The sequence below is a fragment of the Phascolarctos cinereus genome, unplaced genomic scaffold (genome assembly GCF_003287225.1).
Source record: "Phascolarctos cinereus isolate Bilbo 61053 unplaced genomic scaffold, phaCin_HiC Scaffold_1;HRSCAF=81, whole genome shotgun sequence".
In the NCBI taxonomy this organism is placed as follows: domain Eukaryota; kingdom Metazoa; phylum Chordata; class Mammalia; order Diprotodontia; family Phascolarctidae; genus Phascolarctos; species Phascolarctos cinereus.
The window spans coordinates 285142871-285168010 of NW_027555514.1; the positions used below are offsets into that span (position 1 = coordinate 285142871).

At 57.0% G+C, this 25140-nt stretch overlaps 1 protein-coding gene across 3 annotated transcripts in view; it reads left to right on the top strand.

The window, feature by feature from the left end:
• Positions 1-412: 412 nt before the first annotated feature.
• Positions 413-25140, top strand: part of SREBF2 (sterol regulatory element binding transcription factor 2) — a 46402-nt gene continuing 21674 nt past the window's right edge. Inside the window, exons 1-7 of one of the 3 annotated variants that reach the window (XM_078147667.1) lie at positions 413-688; positions 18740-19171; positions 20478-20623; positions 20864-21010; positions 21324-21548; positions 22160-22274; positions 22998-23179. In XM_078147667.1, coding sequence (XP_078003793.1) covers positions 598-688; positions 18740-19171; positions 20478-20623; positions 20864-21010; positions 21324-21548; positions 22160-22274; positions 22998-23179 — 1338 coding nt within the window. In that variant the 5' untranslated portion in view covers positions 413-597. Of the gene's footprint in view, positions 689-980; positions 1248-18739; positions 19172-20477; positions 20624-20863; positions 21011-21323; positions 21549-22159; positions 22275-22997; positions 23180-25140 lie in introns of those variants that run through there. The other 2 variants (XM_020982752.2, XM_078147669.1) reach the window with 2 other exon arrangements.

Genomic DNA, 25140 nt, shown 5'->3' on the forward strand with positions numbered 1-25140 from the left:
GACGAGCTACGGGCTTATCCCATCTTCTGGGGAGGGGGAGGGGCAGGGGGCAGGGAGGGCGGGGTGCACAGAGCGTGGGAGCTGGAGGAGCGCTGAGCTCAAGCTGCCCCGTGGGGTAGGAGGAGAAGAGGGCGGAGCGGCCCCTTTAAAGCCGGGCGGGGGCGGGTAGCCAAGCCCCAGACGCTTCCCGCTCTGATTCGCTGCGGGGGGGGGGATGGGAGGGTGGTTCCAGAAGAGGGCGGGGTCCGGCCATGCAAATAGAAGCTGCTGATCGGTGACGCACCATCACCCCACGCGCCGCGCCGCCAGCCCATTGGCCGCTGCCAACCTGGTCTCATTGACAACAAACAACGGAGCGCGCGGCCGCTGGGCGGGGCCAGAAGGGGGCGGGCCCGGGGAACCCCGCCCGCGAGGCCCCGCCCCCTCGCCCGAGACATCCCAGGGCCGCGCGAACATGGCGGCGGTTGGCGGTGACCGGTGAGGCGGCGTCTGACTGCGACAGAGCTCGGGGACATGGGCGGCGGCCGCGGCGGCGCCGCCCCCGCGTCTCGCTGAGGACCGGGCGGGAGCCGAGGGCCCGGCGCGCACAGTCGGGCGATGGAGGCGAGCGGCGGCGAGCTGGGCGCTCTGGAGACCATGGACACCCTCACGGAGCTGGGGGACGAGCTCACCCTGGGGGACATCGACGGTGAGTGGCGGCCGCGACTGCGCCTGCGCGCCGCCCCCCCGCCCCCCTGCCCCCTCCGCTCCCCCTCCCCCGCCGCAGGCCGGAGCATCCGTACGCCCTGCTGCCTCCGTCCGGCCGCGCGGCTGTCCCCACGCCCGCGGAGCCTCGTCCACGTGCGGCCGCCGGCGTGCCCCCCGGCTCCCGCCCCCCACGTGCAGCTGTCACGCCACGCCACGCGCGCCGGGCCGGGGGCAGGTGCAGCGGCCCCGTTTCAGCGGCGCTTTTGCGGGGGGATCCAAGTTGACAGGAGTCGGTGCCCCTTTGCCCGGGGGTGGGGGCGATCTGGTGCCAACCCCGGCATCGGCCGTCGGGGCAATGCCCAGTGCCCGGCCCCGAGCGCTGCGGGAGGCACCCCAGAGCCGCCGCCTCACTGGGGAGGGGGACCCTGCCGGGTGTAGAGCGCAGACCGAGGATCGCTGCTGTGCTTGGGGGCCGTGGAGAGGGAGGCCGACCGCCCCCACCTCCACGTGGAGGGAGACGTCTTAACGTTTACCGAGTCCTCTAAGAGGCGAGATCTTAGGTGAGGAAGGGGCTTCGCGGTCGGCCTCCCATGTGGCCTAGGGGCTGCCGAGCACAGGACTGAGCCCAGCCGCGGAGATCTTCGTTTGACAGATGGGGACCCTGAGGCTCAGGGGGCACGCAGCTAGAATTTGAACCCAGATCTTCGGCCTCCCAGACCTGGATTGTGTGCCGTTAGAGCCCGTGGGAGGCGTGAGAGACGTAGAGAAGAGTCTTTGAGGAAGTTGGGATGGGGGGGCAGGTTACTTTTGCCCTTGTTTGTAGGAAAGGGAAATCTGAAGCCGGGGCCTGCCTGTTAGGGTGAGTGGGTGAGTGGCTGTGGCTGATGAGGCTCCCAGGGGGGGAACCCCCAGTAGCCCTGGTGAAGCTGGAATGGCAGCTCTGCAGGGCAGGACTGCTTCTCTCCTCCGCTGGCCCAGGGTCTGGTGGGTAGCAGGGGCTTCCCGTTAGAGCGTTTTTTAGGGCGAAGGGAAGCAGCCAGGAAGACAGGCAAGAAGGGCTGGAAGTGGATCGGCCTGGGTGAGGGGGGCCTTGGCTTGGAAGGGAGAGGAGGGGTGGGCGGAGGGATGAGAAAGCAAGCCTGGCTCTTGGGCATCGAGGCAGGGAGGTGAGCTGAAAGGGAGGGCCGTGCTGGGGCCTCCAGAGCCTCGCTTTCACCAGAAGTTACTTAGGTTGTAGGGGACTCAGGGGCACTTGCTGGAGGCCAGAGGAGGGAGGGATTCCGGCTGGGGTGCTAGAGAGGACAGCCACCAAAGACTGCCTGCGGTCTCCAGGCCTGCTGCTTGCTGACCCAGTGCACGTCAGAGGAGTGGGTAGGCTGAGGCTCTGGTCTCAGGAGTGAGATGCGGGAACTTCCAGGATGAGAAAGTCCCAGAACATGATGGTAAACATGACTGGGGGGAGATCAGGGGGGAAGGTAGCCGGGTAATGTGTCCTTGGAGACTGGGGGATGACCGTCGTGACCCATGATTAGGACTTGGGGGGAGAAGGCGGGCAGCCACTTTCTGCCCTGGGGCCCAGGGTTAGAAGAAAGGACTTCTGTTCTGAGCCATCTTCTCCCTGTACCTGCCTGGGTGTGTGATGCCCGCTTCTCCCACACTTGTTGGCCACCCCAGGGCACGGTCTCTCCCCTTTTGTCATCGCCTCACTCCCAGCCCTGGCTTAGATGGAGTGGATGCTGGGCGTGGTAATCAGTGTCTGCTGGGCCTGGCCACACCTGGTTTCCTTTCTTACTTTCACCCACTTTTGGGCCATGAGAGTCGTGGTGTCATGGGACCACATCTCCTCTGACACAAAGTCCAGACCCTGGCCTCCCTAACCTCACCCTTGACCAACATTTCCCGAAGCCCGACCTGTCCCATTGGTTATCCTTCCGAGGGGCATGGGAATGAGGATGAGGATGAGCACAGCCCGGCTCCCGGGAGGAGCCGTCTTTTCTTAGGCTTTAGAGCTGGCTGGAGACATTGTAGGGCCTCATTTACACCAGAGAAAGTGGCCCCAAAGAGAGACCAGGTGCAGAGAACAGAAGCAACGTGAGGTGGTGGGAACGAAGCAGAAGAGGCGATCTCTCTGGACCTCTGCTTTCCCCTCTGCAAAATGGGCTCTCAGGCCCTTGACTAACTCAGCTTGCCCTGTTAACTCTGGTTCCATGCAAGGGGCCATCCCCCTCACTTTGCCAAGAGGGCAGCTGAGGCCCAGACAGAGGGGAGTCGCGAAGGTAGTTAATAGCAGAGCCAAACTTTGGGAGGCCTGTCAGCATTCAGTTCACAGAACACAGATTTAGATCTGCCAAGGGCCCTGGGTCATTCCAGGTGAGGTGCCACCCACAGGGCTCAGGCCCAGGGCTGCCTCCCACCACCCTCCACTTAGTTACTGAGTTTCGGAGGTCGGTCATTTTTTTAACTTTGGCCAACAGGTCGCACAGCCTGGGTCTTTAGCAGTCACTCAGATCCAGGGTCCTCATTTTACCAGGGAGGGGCCTGAGGCCCATCTAGATAAAGTAGAGACTTGCCCTGGGACAAGTAGCTGGACATAGCACCCTCAGGCCCTTCACCTTGCTGGGTAGAGTTGAAGCACTGAGCATCTCCTTTATTTCTGCCCAGGCTCTGGAGATGAGATCTGTCGGGGGCCTGATAGCCCATTTTAGGGAGGAGAAAGTAGAGGCCCAGAGAGGCCACCTCTTCTACTGGGTCCCCACTACCCCATGTTGCTTCTGCTTTCTGCTCCTGGGGCAGCAGAAAGAGGTTGGTTTTCTGGCCTCTCTGTTCTAAGTAACAAGACCTGGGCTTTCTTCAGCCTTCCTGGACAGTATGTCCTAGCCTCGGCCCATTAGATGAGGGCAGTGTCTCCATTTAGCCCCCTTGAAGTCTGGATGCAGAATCTGGGGTTGGAAGGGGCCTGAGAGCCTGTCTGGGCCACCCCTCTCTCGTTCTCCAGATAAGGAAGCTGAGACCTGGGGAGGGGCACAAGGTTGACAGGCAGGAAGGTGGAATTTGAACCCAGGCCCTCCTGACTCCAGAGCCCACACCCTGTGCCATGCGGCTGTGTGTGAGAGGTAGGGAGACAGACAGACACTGCCTTCTGGATGGGCTTTCCCACTGCAGCCCCTGCTGGGGGATGGCCACCATCGTCCTGAAAGGTATTGTCTTTTCTTCCTGGGGAAATACAGCCCTGCGATCTGCTTTTATGCTACTGCTCCTCATACTGCTCAGGCCTGCTAGCTCCCCATGCCCCAGGCAGTGGAGGGGAGAAAGCCCTGGACTGGGAGTCTGGAAGACCCGGGTTCATATCGTGGCTCAGGCAGCTACTAGCTGTGTAACCCTCGTAAGTCATTTCACCTCCTTCTGCCTCAGTTTCCTCACCCTCAGAAAGGGTTGTTGGGAGGATGACAGGACATCACTTATGTCCTGTCACTTTAGCAAAACCTGAAAGGAAGATAATGTTGTCACAGAGTGAATCTCTTCTCCCCTAGATTGTAAGCTCTGGGAAGGCAAAGTCCTTTTTCTTGGTAACTTGGTGGCGTTTGGATTTCTGTTATTGGGGGGAGGTGTGGACACTGGTACTTGAAGTTTGCTGCCCTTTGGGTAAGTGAAATCTGGCCGGGAGTCAAACTGGCTTCTCTTGGAGGTGGCTTTTTAAGCATGGCACCTCTTCGCTTTGGCAAAGCAGGGCCTGCTGTGTTGGGGGGAGGGGGAACGACCCTGCGTCCTGGGTTCACAAGTGCTCCTAGATCTTTGGAGCTGGAAGGACCTTCTGGCCACCCCTCAGCATCCTGAGGCCCCGAGGTTAAAGTGGCCGGCCTGAGCTCCAGGGAGGGTGAGGCAGAGCCAGAGGCACCCCTAGCGGCTGCCCCACCGCCCACGGTGTGCCAGGCCCTCCGGTAAGTGCAGGGGGAGCCCTCATGGGCTCCTAGCCACTTATTAAGCCAGGTACAGCCTGGGCCCTCCAGGGGCTTACCCAGGCTGTTGGGGGTGGGAGAGAACCTGAGGCCTCAGAACAGTGAGCTTCAGTTTCCAGAGACTCTGTCAACTTGGGGGCCCTCTTTGTCGAGGACAATTCTGGAACAAGCATTTATAGTTTAGCTTTGGAGAGGGGCCTGCCTTTGGTGGGAGTGGGTGGGGGAGCTTGCTCACAGAAGGCCTAGTCACTGGGTGACTGAGTCAGGTATTCTGCTGCCGTCTCCTGGGCTCTGGGTTCTACCGGTGTTGACCTTGTGGATTCTCAGGGAGTGGCCCGAGTTGCAGCCTGGGTCTAAAGGTGGAGTTCACAGGGAGCCTTGTGTTCTGGTCAGGGAGCTTTCCCCTTAAAGCCACAGCCTCTGAAAGGCCCTCTCATCAGTGAGCCCTGCCTGTGTGGAGGGTGGGGGTCTTGTAGGGCCTTCCCCTCCGAGCCTTAGAATCACTAGGCAGTGCAGTTCACTTGGACTGGTTTGACTCTGGGTCACTGCATCTGGTCTTGTCCAGTGGAACAGGTTTGCCCAGTACGCCGTCTTGTTTTGGAACGTGATAAAAATTAGGGGTGGTGAGGAAGCAGATTATGAAACTCCTAGTAATACTCAGGGCTTCCCTCAGGCCTCTCCCAGCCCCTGCGTAGGCCCGAGGAATGTGGGGGCCACTGGTCTGGCCCAGGAAGCCCCTGGCCAGGGAGCCCTTCTCCTTTCACCACTCCTCAGAGACATTTTTGAGGTGGGAGAGGCCTTAACCAAGATTCCTTCCCCCTCATTCTGTGGATGAGGAAACTGAGGTGGGGGAGTGATCCTCCCAAGGCCAGGGCTCCTGACAGACAGTGAATGTCTCTTTCCCCACTCTTTCCCTTCGCTTGTGGTGCCTAGAGACACTCCCTCCCCCACCACTGATTCCAGGCACAGACCCTCCAAGGCCGAAGGGACCTGAGGGGTCTTTTGGTCCAGTCCCCTGCCTCTCCTCCCAGCCCCTTGAGGAGGTCTCTCTGGTTCCCTGTGCTAGATCCCTTACAAGGCCGGTGAAAGCCAATCCGACTGCAGGACCGGGCCCTCATTGTTTGTCAGAAGGCTCTTGTCTTGATCTGTGCTTTGGCCTCCCTGACCCCAGCAGGATGGCCAGGGAGGCCCATGGAGGCCGGGACCCTGGGAAGGCCAACAGCTCCCCAGTGGTGTCTGCACACAACCTTTCCCCAAAGGCAGGCAGTGGGAAAGAAAGCTACATTTGGGTTCCTTGTGAGCTGGGGCCTCTTAGGAGCCCCGGGGAGCTTGAGGTTGGTGTATGCCGTGTCTCCAAACACTATTCCTCAGTTTCCTCCTCTGTAAGGTGGGGGGATTAGACTTTTCTGAGCCTCTGGTGTGGCCAAAGAGAGGGCCCGGTCCAATCCTCTCATTTTATGGATTGCAAAACAGAGGCCAGGGGAGCGGAGACAAGAGGAGGGGCTTACTCCAGGTCACCCTGGGTGCTGTGAGGGGTGAGCCGGGAGGAGAGAGTTTCTCTTCCTTCAGGAGACAAGAGGGGGAAAGTCCACAGTGGAGGAGGCTGCATTGCTGAAATGCCTGGCGTGACTGGATCAGTCCAGACCATTAAGGAGACACGAGAGGGTTTGGACTAGAATGTACTTGGGTGCAGCAGGGCGCACAGAGGAAGGGAGGGGATGGCTAGAGCTGGGCGACGTGGGGGAGATGTGAGGTGGCTCTGAATGATGGGGAGGCCTAATGATGACAGCAACTCCCGTTTAGCTAGAGCTTTTTAAGGTTGCAGAGGCTTTGACATGCATACTCCCCTCCAGATATTATCATCCGCATTTCACAGATGTAAGAACTGAGACCCAGGGGCTTTAAGTGACCCCCATAGCCAGTCAGTGTAGCAGTAGCTTTGAGTCTTGGATTCCTGCGCTCTCCACTGGGGGATCCTGCCTCCTCAGGACCGGATGAGACCTTGGGTGGCTGGAATCGAGTGGAGTCTGAGGTGCTGGGAGGAAGGTGCGGAGCTGAGGGGCCAGGGTGCTGCAGAGGGCGGCACGGACTCTGAGGAAGCCCCTGGAGGGGTGGCTGGTGCACCGGCTCCAGCAGCCAGGACAGGGCCCCCTCGAAGTGCAGATGATTGGGCAGTGATGGGGAGGGTGGGGGAAGGGAAGGCGAGGCAGGATGGGGGGGGAGGCTGAGAGAAAATCCTCCAGGTTTGGAGTCATTCTGTCGGCACGTGTTTATTAAGCACCTGCTGTGTGCCAGGCACTGAGCTAAGCTCCTGGAGCTACACAGAAAGGCAGAAAGACGGTCCCTGCCCTCAAGGAGCCCCCAGTCTAACGGGGGAGACGCCGTGCACCCGACTGTGTACAAACAAGCTAGGCACAGGAAAAGGTGATGATGATCAGAGAGAAGGCGTGGATTAAGGAGGACCTTGGGAAGACGTAGGGCATGCTGTCAGGTCCAGCCTTTCCATTTTACAGATGAGGAGACTGAGGTTTGGAGGGTTTGGGTGCTTTCCTTGTGAACTCAGGTCCTCTTGGCTCCAAATCTGGATGGAGGATGGGAAAGGCCACTTCTGGAGGAGGTGTGTGGGAGGAGAAGGGTGAAGGGCGGAGCCAGGATTCCAGAGCTCCAGCTGGGCTGTCTTGGGAGTGCGTTGCACTGGCTGAGATGGCCCCTGCCATGATGAAATCTCGAGTCTGTCACAGTCGGGTGCCTTGGGCCAGGGGAGGTCATTGCAGCAGTCATTTAGTGCCTATGGCGTGCCAGGCCCTATGCTTCAGTGCGTGCCTTGGGGCCCCAGAGAGATCCAAACACTGCTCATTTCTGGAGGTCTTTTAGGTGGGATCTGAAGACCCAAGGCCTTGCTCACCAAGCAGCTCACCAAGCAGGCCGTGGCTTCTGTCTCTCTTTCTACCTTCTAGAAGCAACTTGGCAGGAGAGGAGATAAGGCTTGGGTCCCACCTTGGCCACTTTCGAGTCTTGTGACCCTGGGCAAGTCATTGACTTGTTCTGAGGGCCCTAACCAGGCACAGAACGGGTGTTGATCTACATTTGGTAAAGGGCGGAAAGGAATCACCAATCTAGACTTGAAAGGCGCATCTGTGTTGTCATTCATCTCTGCCTCGTACACAGTAGGCGCTTACTCATTGTGTTGGGTGCTGAACCAATGGCTGCCCTCCACTGCCATCATGCTCCTGTGCCTCGGGCAGGCCTGGCGGCACCGAGGGGCTGGCGCAAGCTCGCGGTCTGTTCCGTCCCAGGAAAACTGGCTTCCAAGTGGGCTTGTCTATTTAAATGGGATTTTATTTTCTGTCCCTTCTGCTTCCTCCCCCCACCTGGAGGAAGCCAGGTCCAGGGTACAGATGCTTGGGGGCCTCCTCGTGTGTGCCCCGGCGAACTCTCAGGAGTGGGCTCGCGGCTCCTTCTGGCCAGACAGACGTCTGTCTGCGGTGTGTAAATCTCTAAGTTGCTCCCCTGAGGTTCTGGCAGCTCCTTCTCCCCATGGCTTGGGCCCGGCCTCCTTGCATGGCTCTGATGTGCAGGGGCCGTGGCCTAAGACCCACGGGCACTGAAGTCCCTCTTGCTCCCTCTGGGTCCTGCCGAGCTCTTCGCTGTGTTTTGTTTTTTTCTAGGCGGGTGGGGGGGCCTTTGAGTCTGCCCAAGGAGAGGAGAATATAAGAAGCAGTTGAACAAGCTGTGTGCTGTGTGCCCCCTAAAGGGCCAGTCCCCCACCGGCCCCGAAGATGCCCACCCAGGGAGGATCAAGAAGGAGGAAGTGTTACTTCAGCACCCGAAGAGCAGAGTTCATACCCCAGTACAGGTCACAGCCCTTCACAAAGGCTGCACCTGGAACAAATAGAGAACCCTCTGCTTGGCCTTCGCAGCCCTTCTCGGCCCCGCCCTCTCCTCCCTTTCCTGTTTTCTGGCCCCTCACTCCCTCACAGACACGGGCCTCCTGGCTATTCCACAAACCAGATCCTCCATCTGGGCTCCCTCCATCTGGGCTCCGGCATTTCTCTGTTTGCCCTCCTCCTCCCCCCTCCCTTCCTGGCCTCCCTGGCTGCATCCCACCTTCCCCAGGAAGCCTTTCCCAGAGTCCCTCAAGCCAGTGCTTGGCCTCTGAATTGTTCCCTACCCATCTGCTTGTCTTGTCCCCATTCGATCGATGGTAAGCGCCTTGAGGACAGGGACTGCCTTTTGCCTTCTTTGTGTCCCTAGCACTTAGCAGAATGCCTGGCGCGTAGTAGGTACTTAATAAATACTTGTTGGCTGACCAGCAGGGGCCTTCTGCCCTGCACTGATGAGCTGCGTGCATTGCATTGACTTTTCTCTGGCCCCATGTCGGGGCCTGTGTGGGTACTGCCTCCCAGCCAGGCTCGCTCACTGAGGCCAGAGTTCTCCAAGTTTCAGGAGATTTCAGCTTGCTCCTCGGGCTGCCTGCTGTGTCCTCTGTCCGTCCTTGGCCTCTTAGCTGCCCTCCGGGCTTCATGTTGTCTGCCGTATCATTGTATGTCGTGGAGATACGCCTCCCACACAGACCTTCCTCCAGGGTTACAGGAGCCGGCCAGGAGATAAGCAAGAAAGTAGCGGTGCTCAGCCACCCTTGGCGGCCCAGGAGGTGCGTCCGCTGGGCTGGGGCTTGGGTCTCAAACTCAGGAAGAGCTGTTAGCAGCCAGAGTTTTTTGAGGCCAGTTCAGTCCCCAGTAGCTGCCTCTGAATCACAGGCTGAAGAGATGGAATCTTCTGAGGCTCCGTGAGAGAAGAAACCGTCTTGGTGAGGGTGATTAGATGGGCTAAATTGGGGAAATATACAGTGGTCTGGGGATCAGAGAAAGGACAGCGGGTGATAAAGACCAGGGGACAGAAGCCAGACTGGCCACTCCATAGTGAGAGGTAGCAGGAGGGCTGGATCCCAGGGCCTGGGTTCAAATCCAGCCTCAGACACTGACTGTACAACCCTGGGCAAGTTGTTTTACCTGTCCACAGTCAGGAGACTTTCATTAAGGACCTACTGTGTGGCAGGTTCTGCAGCCGGGGATGGAGAAGCCCCAGGCTGGTGCAGCTCAGCTGCCTCGTCTCTGAAATGGACCTTCTGGGCTCCCAGGCTGTTGGCAAGGGCTTTGTAAGCCCTCAAAGCCACACACTTGAGCTGTTTATTGTTGTTATAAAGGAGATAGTCAGACCCTTCGGGAAAGGACAGGCCCCCTCCTCCCCCCCCGGGAAGTTCTGGGTGCATGGCCATGAATGCCAGGCTCAGGAGCCCCATGTTATAGCCAAGGACGGGGAGGAAAGAAAGCAGGGAGGGGCCAGCTGCTGGCACATCTTTAATTTCTAACATTTAATTTAAATCCTAAAAGCACCAGGGCCCGACAGAACTGGCTTTAAGCAGACACATTTCTAGGGCCTCTTCTCCGATGTGCACTTCTCCTGTCTCACTTCTCCCAGGTTCCCTCGTGTCCCTAGCGATGTGTGCCAGGCTGTGTGCTAAGCTCTTTGGGCAAATCTTATGTCCTTTCATCCTTTCAGCAGATGGGTGGTAGGTAGGTGCTGTTGTCATCCCCATTGGATAGTTGAGGAAACTGAGGCAAACAGGTGAAGTGACTTGCTCAAGTCCTACGGCTGGTAAGTGTCTGAGGCTGGATTTGAACTCAGATCTTCCTGACTCCAGGCTTGGGGCACTACCCATTACACTACCTAGCTGCCTCTGGTGAGAGGAGGGCCACCTCACGAAAGTATTTGAAAAAGCTATATTTCACATCATCCAGGAAAGGGGCAGATTGAGAAACACGGAAGAAGTTACAGGACGCGGGGAGAAGGCGAGGTTGAAGCTGGCTCCAGACTGAGTCCTCTTGTGGCCTGCCCTGGTCCCCTGAGATTCGGCCCCCCAGCAGGGCAGAGATGGGCAGCTGACCTGGACAGAGCTGGGGGACTCGGGACGAGGCCCTTGTCTAGAGGCAAGCTTGCAGTTTCTGTCCAGCCAGACTGGGCTCGTGCTCCAGGCTGAGCTAGTGACATTACCTGTGCAGAGAATGAGGGCACCGAGGGCTGGCCGCTGGCCTGAGGAGATGCGATTTCCCAGCAGCTCCCCTGCCCTCGCCCTTTGCCACCCCCCCCCACTGGACATGGATCTCTTAATTTTAAACCCTGGTCCGAGGGCAGCATTGAAGCAGAAAACTGCCCTTACGGTCATCCTCACCCACAGAATTTCAAGATGCAGATGTTTAATGCTAAAAGGAGCAGGTGGGGAGGGCACATCCCAGGCTGGGCCAGTCCCAGGAGGAAGCTGGAGGGCTCCTTGCTCCCTTCCTGAATATTTGTCCTCTAGCGCAGGCCTCTCAGGTTGGATGCTGGGACGCGGTGTTAGCGCTTTCCAGATACTAGTTCTTTTAAATTTGAGGGAGGGAGGGAGGTGTCTGTACAGAGAGGACTGCTTTGGGAATCTGGAGTTTGAGGTGTTAGCTGGCGTGGCCTGATTTTAACGTCTGCCCCCCTTTCCCCTCCGTCCCACTCCAGGCTGTGCTCCTGCCTCTGGCCTTCTGATTGCTCATTTCCTCCTGGGGCCTCCACGGTAGGCCAGCCACACTCACTCTTTCATTCCTCTCTGGGCCTTCTTTCTCCCTTGGCTTTTCAGCCCCCTTTTCTTAGCCGTCTTCCCCCATTAGAACGTAAGCTCTTGGAGGGCAGGGCCTGGCTTTGTGCTTGGTTTTGTACATGTGCCTAGTGCGTGACACTTGGTAAGGGCTTACCAAAGAGTGCTGACCCTGATTTCCCAAATTCTACACCTTCTAGCTTTTTTAAGAGGTGTTTATCCCCTGGCCCTCCTGCACATTCCCAGAACCTTCAGTCTGTGCTTCCTGGCATTCCTTTCAACAGGTAGTTCTAATTAGAACATTAGAGAGTAGACCTGAAATGACAGGATCCATGGTCTAAGCAGGAATCCTCCAGAGGGAGGAGGTGTGCACTGGCCCCACGGGCCAGAGACAGCTTCCTGGGGAAGGGAGAAGGGCATGGGTGAGGACTCGGTCATCGGCCATGCTGCTGTGGGACGGGTGTTTCCCTAGCGAGAAGGAAAGTGCTTTGAGTCACTGTGGTCTGTCCAGTAAAGTCCAGAGTCCTTCCCCCGGCCCTTACGGCCTTCCAAGGCGTACCGTGTACGTACTCTGCAGTCTCACCAAACTGGATGACTCGTCTGTTCCTGTTCCATGCCTTTGCTTGGGGCCTTCCCAGATGACCCTGGAACAGTCCCTGCCCCCAAATCTTGCTGATCCTTCCGGAGAGGTGACCTCCCTCTCCTGAAGTCTCTTCTCCAAGCACGGCACTTTGGTTTTTAGGCGTATTTGTGGACATGACGTCTGTTTTCTGATAGAAAGCTCCTCAGCTCCTTGAGGGTATGCCCTGGGGCTGGTTTGCCTCCCTTCCCACACCTAGTCATACTCTATGTATGTTTGTTGGCACCAAATTTTTAGGTTTTTTAAATTTATTTTGGAAAGAAGGACCATGGATTCTTTGTGTCCCTCCCACAGTGCCTAGAATAGTGCCGTGTACCCTGGGAGAACACTCCTGGAACAAATGACTCACGGAGGTTTTTTCCAAACCTCCCCAGCGTGTTCTTGCCAAGTTCTGGGCTCCCAGGTATTTGATCCAAATCTGGCAGCTTCCTGGCTGATCACTGCCGCCCTGGCTGTGGCTGAGCAGGTACTTCTCACTCTGGGGCTCTGCGTCTCCAGGTGTGGTGACCAGATGCCGCACTTGGATTTGGCACTCTGGTGTCAGAGGTGGGGAGCTGGGAAGGCAGCTAGAGGCTGTTCAGCCCCAGCCCCAAAGCATGCGTGAGCATGCCTCCCGCGTGCACAGCACCCCGCTCCAGCGTCTCCCTTGGACATCTCTCGCGATGGGCAGCTCTCTCTGCTTGGAAGCAGCCACATTTGAGAGTTACTTATCCTGGGCTCATCCCTCCTTCTTCCCTTGGGGGCCAGGTAGAATCATCAAGTCCCTCTTCCAGGTGACCACCTTTCACATTTTTGAAGACAGCTTTCATTAAGGTCTTCTGTTCTCCAGGCTAAATACCCCCAGTTCCTTCCCTTGGTCCTGCTCAGATTCAGTTGTCTCATCCTTCATGATTCTGGTTAATTCCGGCTCATCGATGTGGCCCCTTGTTCGGCACCCACCACTCCAAAGGTGGTCTGACCAGAGCAGGGGACAGAGGGACTGTCCCTCTGTTCCTTTTGGATACCGGTAGCCTGGCGGCCCGTGAAGCCTTCTGGCGACCATCGGGGTACATAATGCTGGGCTATGGCCTGGCTTCTTCCTGACTGGGTTCACGCCCACAGGTCCTCACCAGCTGTTTCTCCCTCTTCAGCACACAATCTAGATCTGTGTACCAGCGCCCGGATCATGCCCTCCCCTTCCTCAGTCTTCCTCCCCACCGCAGCTCTCCCCATTAGACTTGGGAGCGCCACTCTCGGGCTGGCATTCCCTTCCCCGGCCCAGGCCCTTCACCTGCAGCAGATGCACTGCCATGACCCAGAGCTCTGGCATTGTGCCTCACTCCCCTCCCAGCCCCCTCTTCTCTGTCTTGACCCCGTGGCTCACAGATTCAGCCAGGTATAACCAGCAGTTGTGTCTCGTTAGACACAGATGTTGGCGTGTCCTCTCTGCTCGCGTTCTGTAAAAGTCATGAGACCAGGTCAGCGGGCTTTCTTGTGAATTTGTGTTCATCCGTCTCAGTTGAGTCCTTCCCACTGCGTGGCAGGCCTTTCCTCGCCCCCTCGGACCTCCAGGATCTCAGCAGAGGAACTCGCCTTCTGCTTCTCTGAGGACTCAGAGGCCTTCTGCTGGGAGCTCCCTCTTCTCCCCCCACTTCAGAGCCCCTTTGCATCCCTCTCCCCTCGCTGGTCTCTGAGGAGGGTGGGGCCTCCCCTCCCCAAGGCCAGACCCTCTCCTTGAGCTCTTGGCCCTCCCTTCGAGAACTGTCCTCACACAATCTGTTGGTTAAATTTCCGTCTCTCCTGATCTGCTGGCTCCTTCCTTGCTGCCTGACCACCAGGCTCTCCTTCACCCTTTAAAAGCCCACACTTGATCCGGCCATCCCCTCAAGCTGTTGGCCTTCCTCTGTCCCTCCTGTGAAGAGCCATCTCTGCTCTGTTTCGTTTCCTCCCCTCCTCCTCCTCGCAGCCTTGCAGTCTGGCTTCTCCAGGGTTACCAGTGATCATGTAACTGCTGAAGCCACTGGGGCTCAGTCCTCATTCTGCCTCAGCTTCCCAAGGCTGTGGACCCCTCAAGGCTCTCCCCCACTGTCACATGTTGGTCTCAGCTTCGGTTCAGATCTCCAGCTCAACTCTCTCTGCTTCCCTGCTTCTGTGCCTCAGGCATCCCTCAGTTCGTTCAGAGTAGGGCCAGGGGCTGCCTTTCCGACCTCTCTAGTTTCCCTTTGGAAATTCCTTGGTATTTATTTATTGGTATGTATAAATGAATGAATAAAAAGACATGCATTAAGCCCTCCTTATGTGCTAAGTGCTTGGGTACCACAGCAGGTAACTGATGGAGACCAACTCAGATAGACAGGATCAGCTGGAGGGGAGGGGAGCAGGGGCAGGGAATAGGGGGACATCAAGGGGCAGCTGGACGTTCAGCCAGGATGATCCAGGCATGGGGAAGGGGTGGGGCTTCCAGGAGGCCTGGCCTGCCGGGTCACCGCCCTCCTGTGCTGGGTCTCCTGCTGCCCTAGGGTATCTCCCTATCTTTCCAGGCATTTTGCCCCTCTCTCTCCGTCTCTGTCTCTTTCTTGTACTCTGCAGTCCAGTGAAATGGGCTTCCTTGCTGCTCCTCATGCGTGGGGTGCCCTCCTTCCTCTTCTCCACCTCCGGGTTTCTCTGGCCTCCAGACCCCAGCTAAAGGCCCACCTTGTGCAGTTGGAAGCTGGTCCAGCCATTCCGGAGAACAATTTGAAACTATTGCCGAAGGGCTATGACGTTTTGACCCAGCGATACCAGATCTGTATCCCAAATAGAGCAAAGAGAAAGGATCTCTCTCTACAGAAACATGTGTAGCAGCTCTTTTTGTTGGTGACAAAGAGCTGGAAGCTGAGTTTGGGGAGTGGCTGACCAGGCGTAGTATATGATTGTGATGGGATACCATTTGGCTATGAAAACTGAAGAGAGGTATGGCTTCAGAGGAACCTGGGAGGACTTCCATGAACTGACGCAAAGCGAAGGGAGCAGAACCAGGAGATCATCGTACAGAGTAAGAGCAGTGTTGTGCCGTGATCAGCTGTGAGTGACTTAACTCTTCTCAGCAGTGCAGTGACCAGCGACAATTCTGAAGGGCCCACAAATGGAACATGATTGAAAAATGCGACCCACCTCCAGAGAGGGAACTGTTGGCCTCCGAGTGCATGTTGAAGCCGAGCCTTTTCACTTTCTTTGTTTCTTGCTCATTTTTTTTTGCCAACGTGGCTAATATGGAAATATGTTTTGCATAATTGTGTGTATAATTGATATCACATTGTTTGCCTTCTCAATGGACAGAGAAGAGATAGAAGGGAGGGAGAGAGTTCAGAACTCAAAATAAAAAAAAATCATTAAAAATAAAATCCCACCTCCTCCAAGAAGCCTTTACCCATCCCCCTTAACGTCAGTGCCTTCCCTCTGCTGGTTACTTCCATTCATGTCGTCTCCAGCTTGTCTGGGCTGAGTTGTTGGCCTGTTTGTCTCCCCAGATTAGCCTGTGAGCTCCTCGAGGGCAGATACACAGGGCCTGGCACACAGTAGGCATGCTATCTGGTTCATGGTCATTACACGGAGTTTTTTCGCCCATCGCCCGGTTGATGGGCACCCACTTCGTTTCCTGTTATCCACTAATGCAGAGAATGCTGCTTTGAGCATTTGGGTGTATGATAGATCTTTTATTTTTTTACTTTTTGATGAGGCAATCTGGGTTAAGTGACTTGCCCAGGGTCACACAGCTAGTAAGTGTTAAGTGTCTGAGGCTGGATTTGAACTCAGGTCCTCCTGACTCCAAGGCCAGAGCTCTATTCATCACACCACCTCACTACCCCTATGATAGATCTTTACTTGTGTCTTTGACTTCTTGGAGGAGAGACCCAGGATTGGGATTAGTAGGGCAAAAGGGAGGGACCGTTTGGTCATTTCAGTTACAGGCTTCCAAATTGAAATCTAGAATGGTTTGGCCAGTTCACGGATCCACTGTCTGTGCCATAGTGGGCTTGCAGCATTGGCTATTCCCATTTTGGGGGCGTCTTTGAGAATTTGCTGGGTAGTTAGCCAGATTTTGAACCCAGAGTGGTCTTCTGACTTTGAACCCATCTCTCTGCCGTCCAGCGCGGGCAGCCCCTCCTGGATGATCTCAGTCTAGATGGAATGTCCCAATAGAGGGTTTGGGGGACACTTGGTTAGGTCTTGGGAGAGCCCAAGGTTGGTGTATGCTTTAAAAAATGCACAGATATGGTTTCTTGGGGCATCATCTCATTAATTGGCTTGGGCACGTAGAACCAGGAAAGTGACATGGTAAGGGGTAGGGACCCATCTACCTGGTGTTTCTGGCACCTGGTGTTATCTTGGGGCTATTAGCTCCCCCCTCAGGTGGGCCCTCATTGGAGGAGGCCAGGATGAATCCCGAGTAGAGAGTGCCCCTCCCCCAGCCCCTCCCAGCAGGTGCAAAGTGCGTTATGTGTGAATTGAAACTTAATTTTAAAAGCTTAATAAAATCTGCTCCTTTCACCCTCTCCCTGGTCCATTCGTGCTTCTCAGAGGAAATTAAAGAGTGTCTGTGATAAGCGTGCACACATGTGCAGAGCCAGGAAGGGACGGGAGGCAGTCATTCAGCCTGGAGTTCTGGGTGAAGCCGTGCCCGGAGCGCTGAGCCAGTGCTGATTCTCCTTGGCTTGGTCTCCCAGAGCTCAGAAGATGCCCCGGGGAGTTGCCGACCTCAGCTTCTCTGGGGTCCCGGAGGTCAGCCCAGCAGGGGCAGCTGGAGCAGGCCACTGATGAGGGAGTCTCTCCTGACTCGTTTCTTCACTTATGTAATCTGGCTTAATAGGAAGGCTCCGGCTGTGGAGCCAGATGCTCATTCTCTGCTCCCCTTGAGCCTTGCTGCTGCTGGGAATTGTTTTCAAGTCCATGAATGTGGCAGGTTGCTGTTTGCAAAAAGATTTTGTAAATAAACTTTTCATGCTTTAAAAACGGTCTTCACCCTAACTTTCATATTTACGGAATCTCAGGTGCCATCAGCAGCCAGGTAGCTCAGTGGATAGAGCACTGGGTCTGCCGTTGAAGTCCTGAGTTCAGACCCAGCCTCGGACACTTCCTAGCTGTGGAACTCTGGCAGCTCACTTCACGTCTGTTTGCCTCACTCCCTCATCTGTAAAATAAGCTGGAGGAGAAATGGCAAACTGCTCTAGAAAACTCTGTGGCCAGCACTGGCATGCTAGGGTCCATGGGGTCACAAAGAGTCAGACATGACTGAATACCAGGAGCCTCTAATCCCCTGGCTGTAGACCTGGAGAGGGTCTCCGAGGCCATCTAGACCCACGGGAGCAGGTGAAGTGATAGGTGTACTTCTGGAAGAGGCCTGAGGCCCTTTGGTACTACCCTCTCATTATAGATGAAAAGCCTGGCATCGAGGGAGGCCCAGGGACCGCCTTGCATTGCAAGGCTCCTTCCTGGTGTCGGTGACCGCTGTTAAGTTTCTTTCTTTGAATCCTGTGACCTCTCGTGGATGTCACCTGGTTGCATGGTGTCCCCTGGGAGACTGGGAAGAATTCAGAGGCTCTGCCTGTGGCAGGCTTTGGGCCAATTTTCTTCTCCTTTCCCAATGGGAGACTCTATGAGAATGAAGCTGAGAATCAGCACCTGGGGATAAATGGTCCCAGCTGTTGGTATGTGGTAAGTTAACTTTGCCAAGGCCTTTTGGCCCATCAGCTTCCGCCCCTGGAAGCAGCTGCTCGAACCCTAGATCCCAGCGTTTGATGTGCTGTGTGGAGGGCTCGCTAGGGAACCTCCAAATGCCCCCCGTAGCCATCAGAATCCAGGCCCCCCCTCAAAAATGTGGTGCCTCTAGACACGAACTGTGTAGGCCTGTCCTTGGTATGGGGGTGACGGGCCCTCATCTGATGAATTCATGGTGTGTTCTCGGGGGAACTAATTTAGGTGGGGACGGCAGCACTGCAGCTACTCTCTTTTCCTGGAGCCCCAGTTTCCAGGTATTTGCTGTGTGATGAAGGGGAGGAAATGGAAAGAGGGCACATTGGGCCTAGGGATCCCAGACAGAGCAGAGGACAGGGGGATTTCAGAGCTTAGACACCTTGGAGCTGAGGTTTTGGGCTCAAGGTCGGGAGCAGCCTGGGAGGAGGAGGGGAAGGAGCCAGCTACTGGGGGTGAGGGGGGAAGGGCACCCTGGCTCCCTGGGCAGATAAGCTCAGAAGGGCTGTGTAGCATAATTACCATAATTAATAATGAATTCCTTTAAGATGTATGAAGCAGTTCCCTTAGAGTAACTCTGAGTTAGGGTCGTGTTGGGATTATCATCCCCATATTATAGATGAGAAAACTTCTCCTAGAGTTTAATGACCTGCCCAACACAGTTGGCAAAGCCTAGCACTCATTCTGCTAGAAGGCAGTTGTTACCGGCCTTACCACGTGCCTGCCCTGCCCCTGACTAAGGAGCTGTGAGCCCTCAGGCAAGTCCCTTCCTGGGCCTCAGTTTCCCTTCTAAAGCCAGAGGTTTGAACTGGGTGAGGCCCACCCAGCTCTCTGCTTGTGGCTGTTGTAATGTTCCAGGCACCGCGAGTGGCTTTGCCTGATATCTGAGTGAGTGAGTATGCACCAGACCGTGTGCAGCAGCGCCGGAAGGGAGGTGGGGAAGCTGAGGCAGGCAGCGGGTAAGGGACTTACCCAGGACCACCCAGCTGGCCAGTGCCTGAGGCTGGGTTTGAGCTCAGGTCTTGCTGGGTCTTTGGGAAAGTGACTTCATTTTCCCCCCACGCCTCGTTTCTAGCCGTCGACGGCCGCACTGGACGTGGCTTCTGTCTGTTTTGTTCGCAGAGATGCTGCAGTTTGTGAGCAGCCACGTGGGAGAGTTCCCAGACCTCTTCTCTGATCAGCTGTGCAGTGGCGCTTTCCCGGGAGGCGGCGGGAGCAATCCTGGCGCCAGCGCCGGTGCCAGCGGCAGCCCTGGCACCACGGAGAGCCCCTCCTCGCGGCCTTACGGCCAGGCGCCGGGGGCGGCCGTGTCGACAGCAGCTGCAGCTGCAGCGTCCTTCCCTCAGACTCCACCCGCACAGATTAAAGCCCCCTCTGCCCCCGTGTCCACCCCTCCTCGGCCTGCGCCCCTGCTCCAGCCGCGCCTGCAGCCCCAGCCCCAGCCCCCGCTGCAGCAGCAGACTGTGATGATCGCCCCGACCTTCAGCACGGCCCCCCAGACCAGGATCATCCAGCAGCCCCTGCTGTACCAGAACTCGGCCACCAGCTTCCAAGGTAATTCAAGCGAGCTGCGGCCAGCCCGTCTGCGTGGCAGCCCGCTGCCTTGGAGTGCAGTCATTGAAATGTTTCCCAACCGCACAGGCCCACACAAGTTCACGGGCCCCCGAGCGTCCCTCGGACTTGGGGTCGTGACCAAGCAGTCACAACCCTTGGGGGCCGCTGCAGAGATGACCGCCCCTCCTGGGTCAGCCCTGTTAGAATAGGAGCTCCCAGAGGGCAGGACCCAGCATGCTGTGTGCTGCCTTGCGTGGGGAGCACAGTGCTTGGCACACTAGGAGCACGTAAGCAGTACTTTTCCGTTCCGTTTTGTCGAGGGGGAGACCAAGCCCCAGGTAAGGGAGGTGACTCACCAGGGTCACACGGGGCCAGCAGGAGTCAGCCAGACCTGAAATCACCCCTTCCTTGACTCCGGACTCCTCCTGCCTTTCGCTGCACTTAATGACAAGTGAATGAACGTCCAGGGCAGGGACACTAGGAGTCTCCTGGTGGTGGCTGGAGGCAGGGGGAAGAGCCCAGCTCCACAGTGAGGGCCGAAGCCCGGACCCTCAGTCTCCTCCTCTGCCAAGTGAGGGGCCTGGAAGGTCTGTGAGCCTGTGTTTTAAAACCTTATTGCAGTCCAGGGGTGCCGCGATCGATCTGAGCAGCCGGCTGTGGGATCACAGATTGAGAGCTATCATTTGACAAAGCAAGAAACTGAGGCACAGAGAGGGTGTGACTGATTGTCTCAGCAGTCGGTGGTGGAGGCAGGATCTTGTGCCTGATACCAATTTCAGTCTTCTTCCAATGTGCCTTCCTGCCTCCTTCCAACTGTGAAGCAGGCAAAAACCCAGGCAGTGAGAACTTGGGGTTGACCTGGGGATTTCCTCACCGTCTCCCCAGGTCAGCAGCTAGCTCCTGACTGCTTGTACCTTGCCCCACTCAGGACAAGCCCTCCCTCCATCCTTTCAGACTTTTCTCCTGACCACTGGGGGAACTCAGGGCCAGAGTAGGATTAGGACTGGCTCAGAAGGTCTGGGCAGAGCCTCCTGGGGTCCAAAGGGGCCCCAAGAGCTGGAATGTTCTCCTGAAATGCTCCCTCCATCCTGGAAGCAGAGGGTTAACCTATTAGACCCGGGGAGTGAGGCCGCAGCAATAAAATTGTCTGTAGTGACCCTCTGGGGTGCACCTGTTCCTCGTGGGGTGCTCCTGTGACATCGGCCCGCCCGTAAACAGCCGCCCTTGTCTTTGTTTGGCAGGAGGCTCCATCCTCTGCTTACAGCCGCTCTTCCTTCCCTCACACTTCTCTTCTCTCTTCCCCAAGTCCTCCAGCCTCAAGTGCCAAGCCTGGTGGCCTCCTCCCAGGTGCAGGCCCAGAGGGTGCTGACCCAGGCCGCCAGTGGCACCATTCAGGCCCTGGCTCCAGCGACTGTGCAGACGGTGGCCGCTCCTCAGGTTCAGCAGGTTCCGGTGAGTACTCCGTGGGGGTGTCAGGGTGGGGCTGAAGACGCACACGTGAGGCAGCACGGGGGCAGGGATGGAGTTGGGGAAGCGGGGCACAGTCACGTCAGCAAGCGGGCATTTATCAGACACCTACTGTGTGCTCGGCTGGTTTCTGGTCAGTCCAGTAGAATGCCCCTTTCCCATCCCTTGGTAGGGCCTGGTCCTGGGCTGAAGGCCTCATCCACCTTGGATTTCTTCCCCGTGCAGGTCCTGGTGCAGCCTCAGATTATTAAGACAGACTCACTCGTTTTGACCACACTGAAAACCGATGGCAGCCCGGTCATGGCGGCAGTGCAGAACCCGGCCCTCACAGCTCTCACCACGCCTATTCAGACCACGGCCCTCCAAGTGCCAGTAAGTACCTTTCCTGGGCTTGTCTACAGAGCTCAGCCCTGCCGGGTCCCTTCTTCGAGCCCACCCTCCTGTCTCTGGATCAAGGGTCTCCTGGCCGGGGGGGCCTATGTTTCCATCCAGTGGGGGTGGGATCGATGGGACCTCCGTAGGGAGGAGGCCGTTTCCCTTTTGACCCTCCCTGAGCTAAGAGGGAGATGAATGGCAGCAGCCCCTGGCTCCTTCAGGGGTGAGGACAGAAGAGCTCGCCTTCCGTGGTGGGCCCCTGGGGCACGCCGTGTTGCCAGGGCCTGGCGTCACCCTCCCTGTGTTTCAGACCCTGGTGAGTGGCGGCAGCGGGGCCATCCTCACCACCATGCCCGTGATGGTGGGGCAGGAAAAGATGCCCATCAAACAGGTGCCCGGGGGCTCCAAGCCGCCAGAGCCCCCCAAGGAGGGGGAGAGAAGGACCACCCACAACATCATCGAGAAGCGCTATCGATCGTCCATCAACGACAAGATCGTCGAGCTGAAGGACCTGGTCATGGGGACGGACGCCAAGGTACAGTGGGTCCTGGGCCCTGAGCCCGGCTTCCCGCGGCTGCGTGGCTCAGGGAGCCGGGCTGTGTTCAGCCCTCTGGTGGGCGCTGTCAGCGTGTCGATGGCGACGCCCAGAGCCAAGCAGTCAGACGGCCCGAGGGGTGAGCCTCCAGGCCTCTGGGCTCTGGACACCCTACACGAGGACCCCTCACTCGCTGCCCGGGGTGCGGGCTCCTGTGGGAAAGATGCAGAATTTGCTTCATGTGACTTAGCTAGTCCATGTCTTTGGTTCTTAAATGATGCTTTTTAGAAATCAGGAAAGCTTGTGCCCTGAGAAAACAGCACGCCTAGTATAGGGCAAGTCCGAGGGGACCTGGGTTCAAATCCCAGCTCTGCCCCTGCTACCTGTGTGGCCTTGGACAAGTCACTTCTCCTTCCTGGGCTGCTCTCAAGGGAGGGGGGCTGTGTGGCCTCTGGAGGCCCTTCTGATTTGGGCATTCGTAGGAGAAGGTCCCTTTGAGAATTGTGGCCACAGAATGATAAAGGTCCTCAACCCTGACCTCCCCAGACGCCCCGGGGGACTCTGCCCTGCCGGCTCTTCACTGCCCCTCTGTCTGTGTCCCCTCGCTGCAGATGCACAAGTCCGGGGTGCTGAGGAAGGCCATCGATTACATTAAGTACCTGCAGCAGGCCAATCACAAGCTGCGACAGGAGAACATGGTGCTGAAGCTGGCCAATCAGAAAACCAGTAAGTGAGGTCATTGTTCCGCAGAGCCTCCAGGGACCGTGAGGGGGCTTGGGGGGGCTCCTGAGCCTGGGAGGGGCGGGGCCTATCTGTTTTAGTTTCCTTTGCCATCCCGCATGTGTTGTTTTATGCCTTTAAAAAATGGGGTTGGGAGGAGGGGCCCACAGACTCCCCAGATGGTGAGAGTGAGGCGCTGTCTCTTGGGCGCAGCCAGGCGAATGTCTGTTTGGCTTGACTCGATCACAGCAGAGGTCTTGTTTCTCCTTCTCTCTCAGCGGAGGGGTGGGGGGGAGATAAGGCAGGCTTTTGCTCATCAAGAAACACATGATGCTCATTTTTACTAAAAGACCCCCCCACCCCCAGCCTCTGTAGATTTATTCTGCTTGGCCTCAGAGGGCTGGCCAGGAGAGTGAGGGAAGTTGCAGAGGTTTCCGCTGAGAGATGGGGGAGCGAGCGGCCCTCAGGTGGAGTAGCTGCTCCCCTGGGGTCCTCTGGTGGAGGCTGGCTGACTGTGGGTCTGGGATAATGCAGAAGGCCCCTTCTGGCCCTGAGGTTCCGTGTCTCTGTTCGTGCAGTGCTTCCCGGGCAGAGGGCCCCAAGCTGGTGCCCACTGAATCGCAGAAGTGTGGGAGTCCAGTGAGGGCGGGCAGTGAAGGGGCCCAGGCGGGGCCCGCTCTGGCTCAGAGGAGTGGGCCGTGCATCGCCTAGCTCTGCTTCTCCCTGCAGAACTTCTGAAGGGCATCGACCTGGGCAGCCTGGTGGACACCGATATGGACATGAAGATAGATGACTTCAACCAGAACGTTCTGCTGATGTCTCCCCCTGCCTCTGATTCAGGCTCCCAAGCAGGCTTCTCCCCTTACTCCATCGATTCAGAGCCGGGCAGTCCTTTGTTAGATGATGCTAAGGTAAGAAGAGTCTGGTTGAAAGCATCTGCAAATCCCGACAGGGGGCTGGGAAGGAAGAGAGCAGGGAGAGAGAAGGCAAATAATAAGGATGCTGGCGAGGTACCAGTCAAAGGAACCAAGTGCTGCCCTGGGGGCTAGGACCCCAAAGAAAGGCAAGGAGTGCGCCCCTTGTCTTCCAGGCTCCCACGTTCTGATGGGGAGACACCGTGCAAACCATTGCGCCCATGCAGGATACCTAGAGTCAGCAGGAAAGCGGCTGAGGGGGAGGCGTTAGTGGCCGGGAGTGCCACGGAAGGCCCCTACAGAACGTGGGTGGAGGTAAGGAGGGAGGGCCCACCAGGCAGGGGGGCAGCCAGGGAAAGGCACGGAGACTGGAGATGCAGAGTCGTATTCAAGCAGCTCCCAATAGAGCAGCAGCATCTCCGGATTGTAGAGCTTGTGGAGGGCAGCATTGGGCATAGGAAGGCTTGAAGGGCAGAGAAGAGGCAGGCTGGGAAGAGCTTTATGTGCCAGACAGACAGAGGGGTTTCAGTTTGATCCTGGTGGTAACAGGCAGCCCCTGGAGCTGAGTGAGTAGTGAGTTACAAGGGCTGAAGTGTACACTAAGAAATGCTTGGGAAGGCTGCGGCTAGCAGGAGCCCTTCTAGAGGAAGTGGGGGGCCTGGACGAGGCTCATGGCCACGCGACTGCCAAGAATGGGGTGTAGATAGAGACGGGGGAAGGGAGAGACAAGCCTGGAGAAGTGTGCAGCTGAAGAGGACGGGCACATGTCATGGGGCAGTGCCCTCTGCAGGGCCAGGGCTGGAGGGGCAGGAGAGCGAGGTCTATCTTGGCCTTTACGACGCCCAGGGGGCCGTTGGCGACGCTTGTGGGGCGTGAGGGCAGACTTGTGTCTGGAGCCGCAGGATCTGATTTCCTCTGCCCTGTTCCACCTTGGTGGCCCTGCAGCCCCTTCTGTCTAAAGCGTGCCAGGGCATCCTTTCTGGCTCTGTCTGTGGTCCACTAAGATTGGCCACGTTGTCAGGGGAGAAGAGAGAAAAAGGGACTGTTTTCTCCAGGGCTTTGCCAGCTTTGGCTAAAGGGCTTGTCCGTAGGATTAAGTGTCCCACAGAGAAAGCAGGGGCATGCTGACCATTGGGAGCCAGGGAAAGCCGAAGGAGCAGAATTCTGCCCTGGTGGGCCAGCAGTGGGGATGGGCCTGCCTCAGGCCTCTGGATAATCAGTAGTAGACCTTGCTGTTCCAGTTTGCAATCTAGTAGAAAGCATTAAAACCAAGACCAGAGGCAAAGAAAACAGCCCTTGTTGAGGCTAGCTGAATAGAATGACTTAGAAGGAAGGGAGTTGTCATCAGGCTGTCTTTTGGGGGGCTCAGAGGGGCACCCCAGGGGCTCAAGCTACATTGGGATGATGGCAGCTAAGTTAGCATTTTGAGCTTCCCTTTAGAACATTTTTAAACGAAATCATTCCTTTGAGGTTGGGCACAGAAATCTCATTAAATGAAATGTAACTTGGTAAATTTGGGTTTCTAAAAAATGCTTTTGTTCTTAAAATAAGCCCTAGAAGTTGCTTCAACAAGGATTCCGAGGAAGAAAGGTAATTTTCGAAGGAGTTTCATGGGCTGTGAGGGTTGTTGGCTCGGGAGGCCTGGGCTCCCGTTTCAGCCCCCCTCTGGGTGGCTTGAGGCCAGTCACATCCTCGCTCCCAAATTGAGTTTTTCCAAGTGCACAATGGAGAGAAAGGCTGTTTCATTTTAATTTGGGTCAGCCGCTGCCTCGACCTAGTACCAAAGAGACCCTGGGACCTTGAAGGCTGCCATGACAGGACACCAGTGTGGGTGGGGCAAGTTTGGAAAGGCTTCTAGTATGCATCTCCGGGGCATGGACTGTGTGGCTGGTGTTTGATAGCCAATGCGGCCCTTGGTGATGGGGCTCTGGCTTCTTCTTCTGACTCTAGCGGTTTGT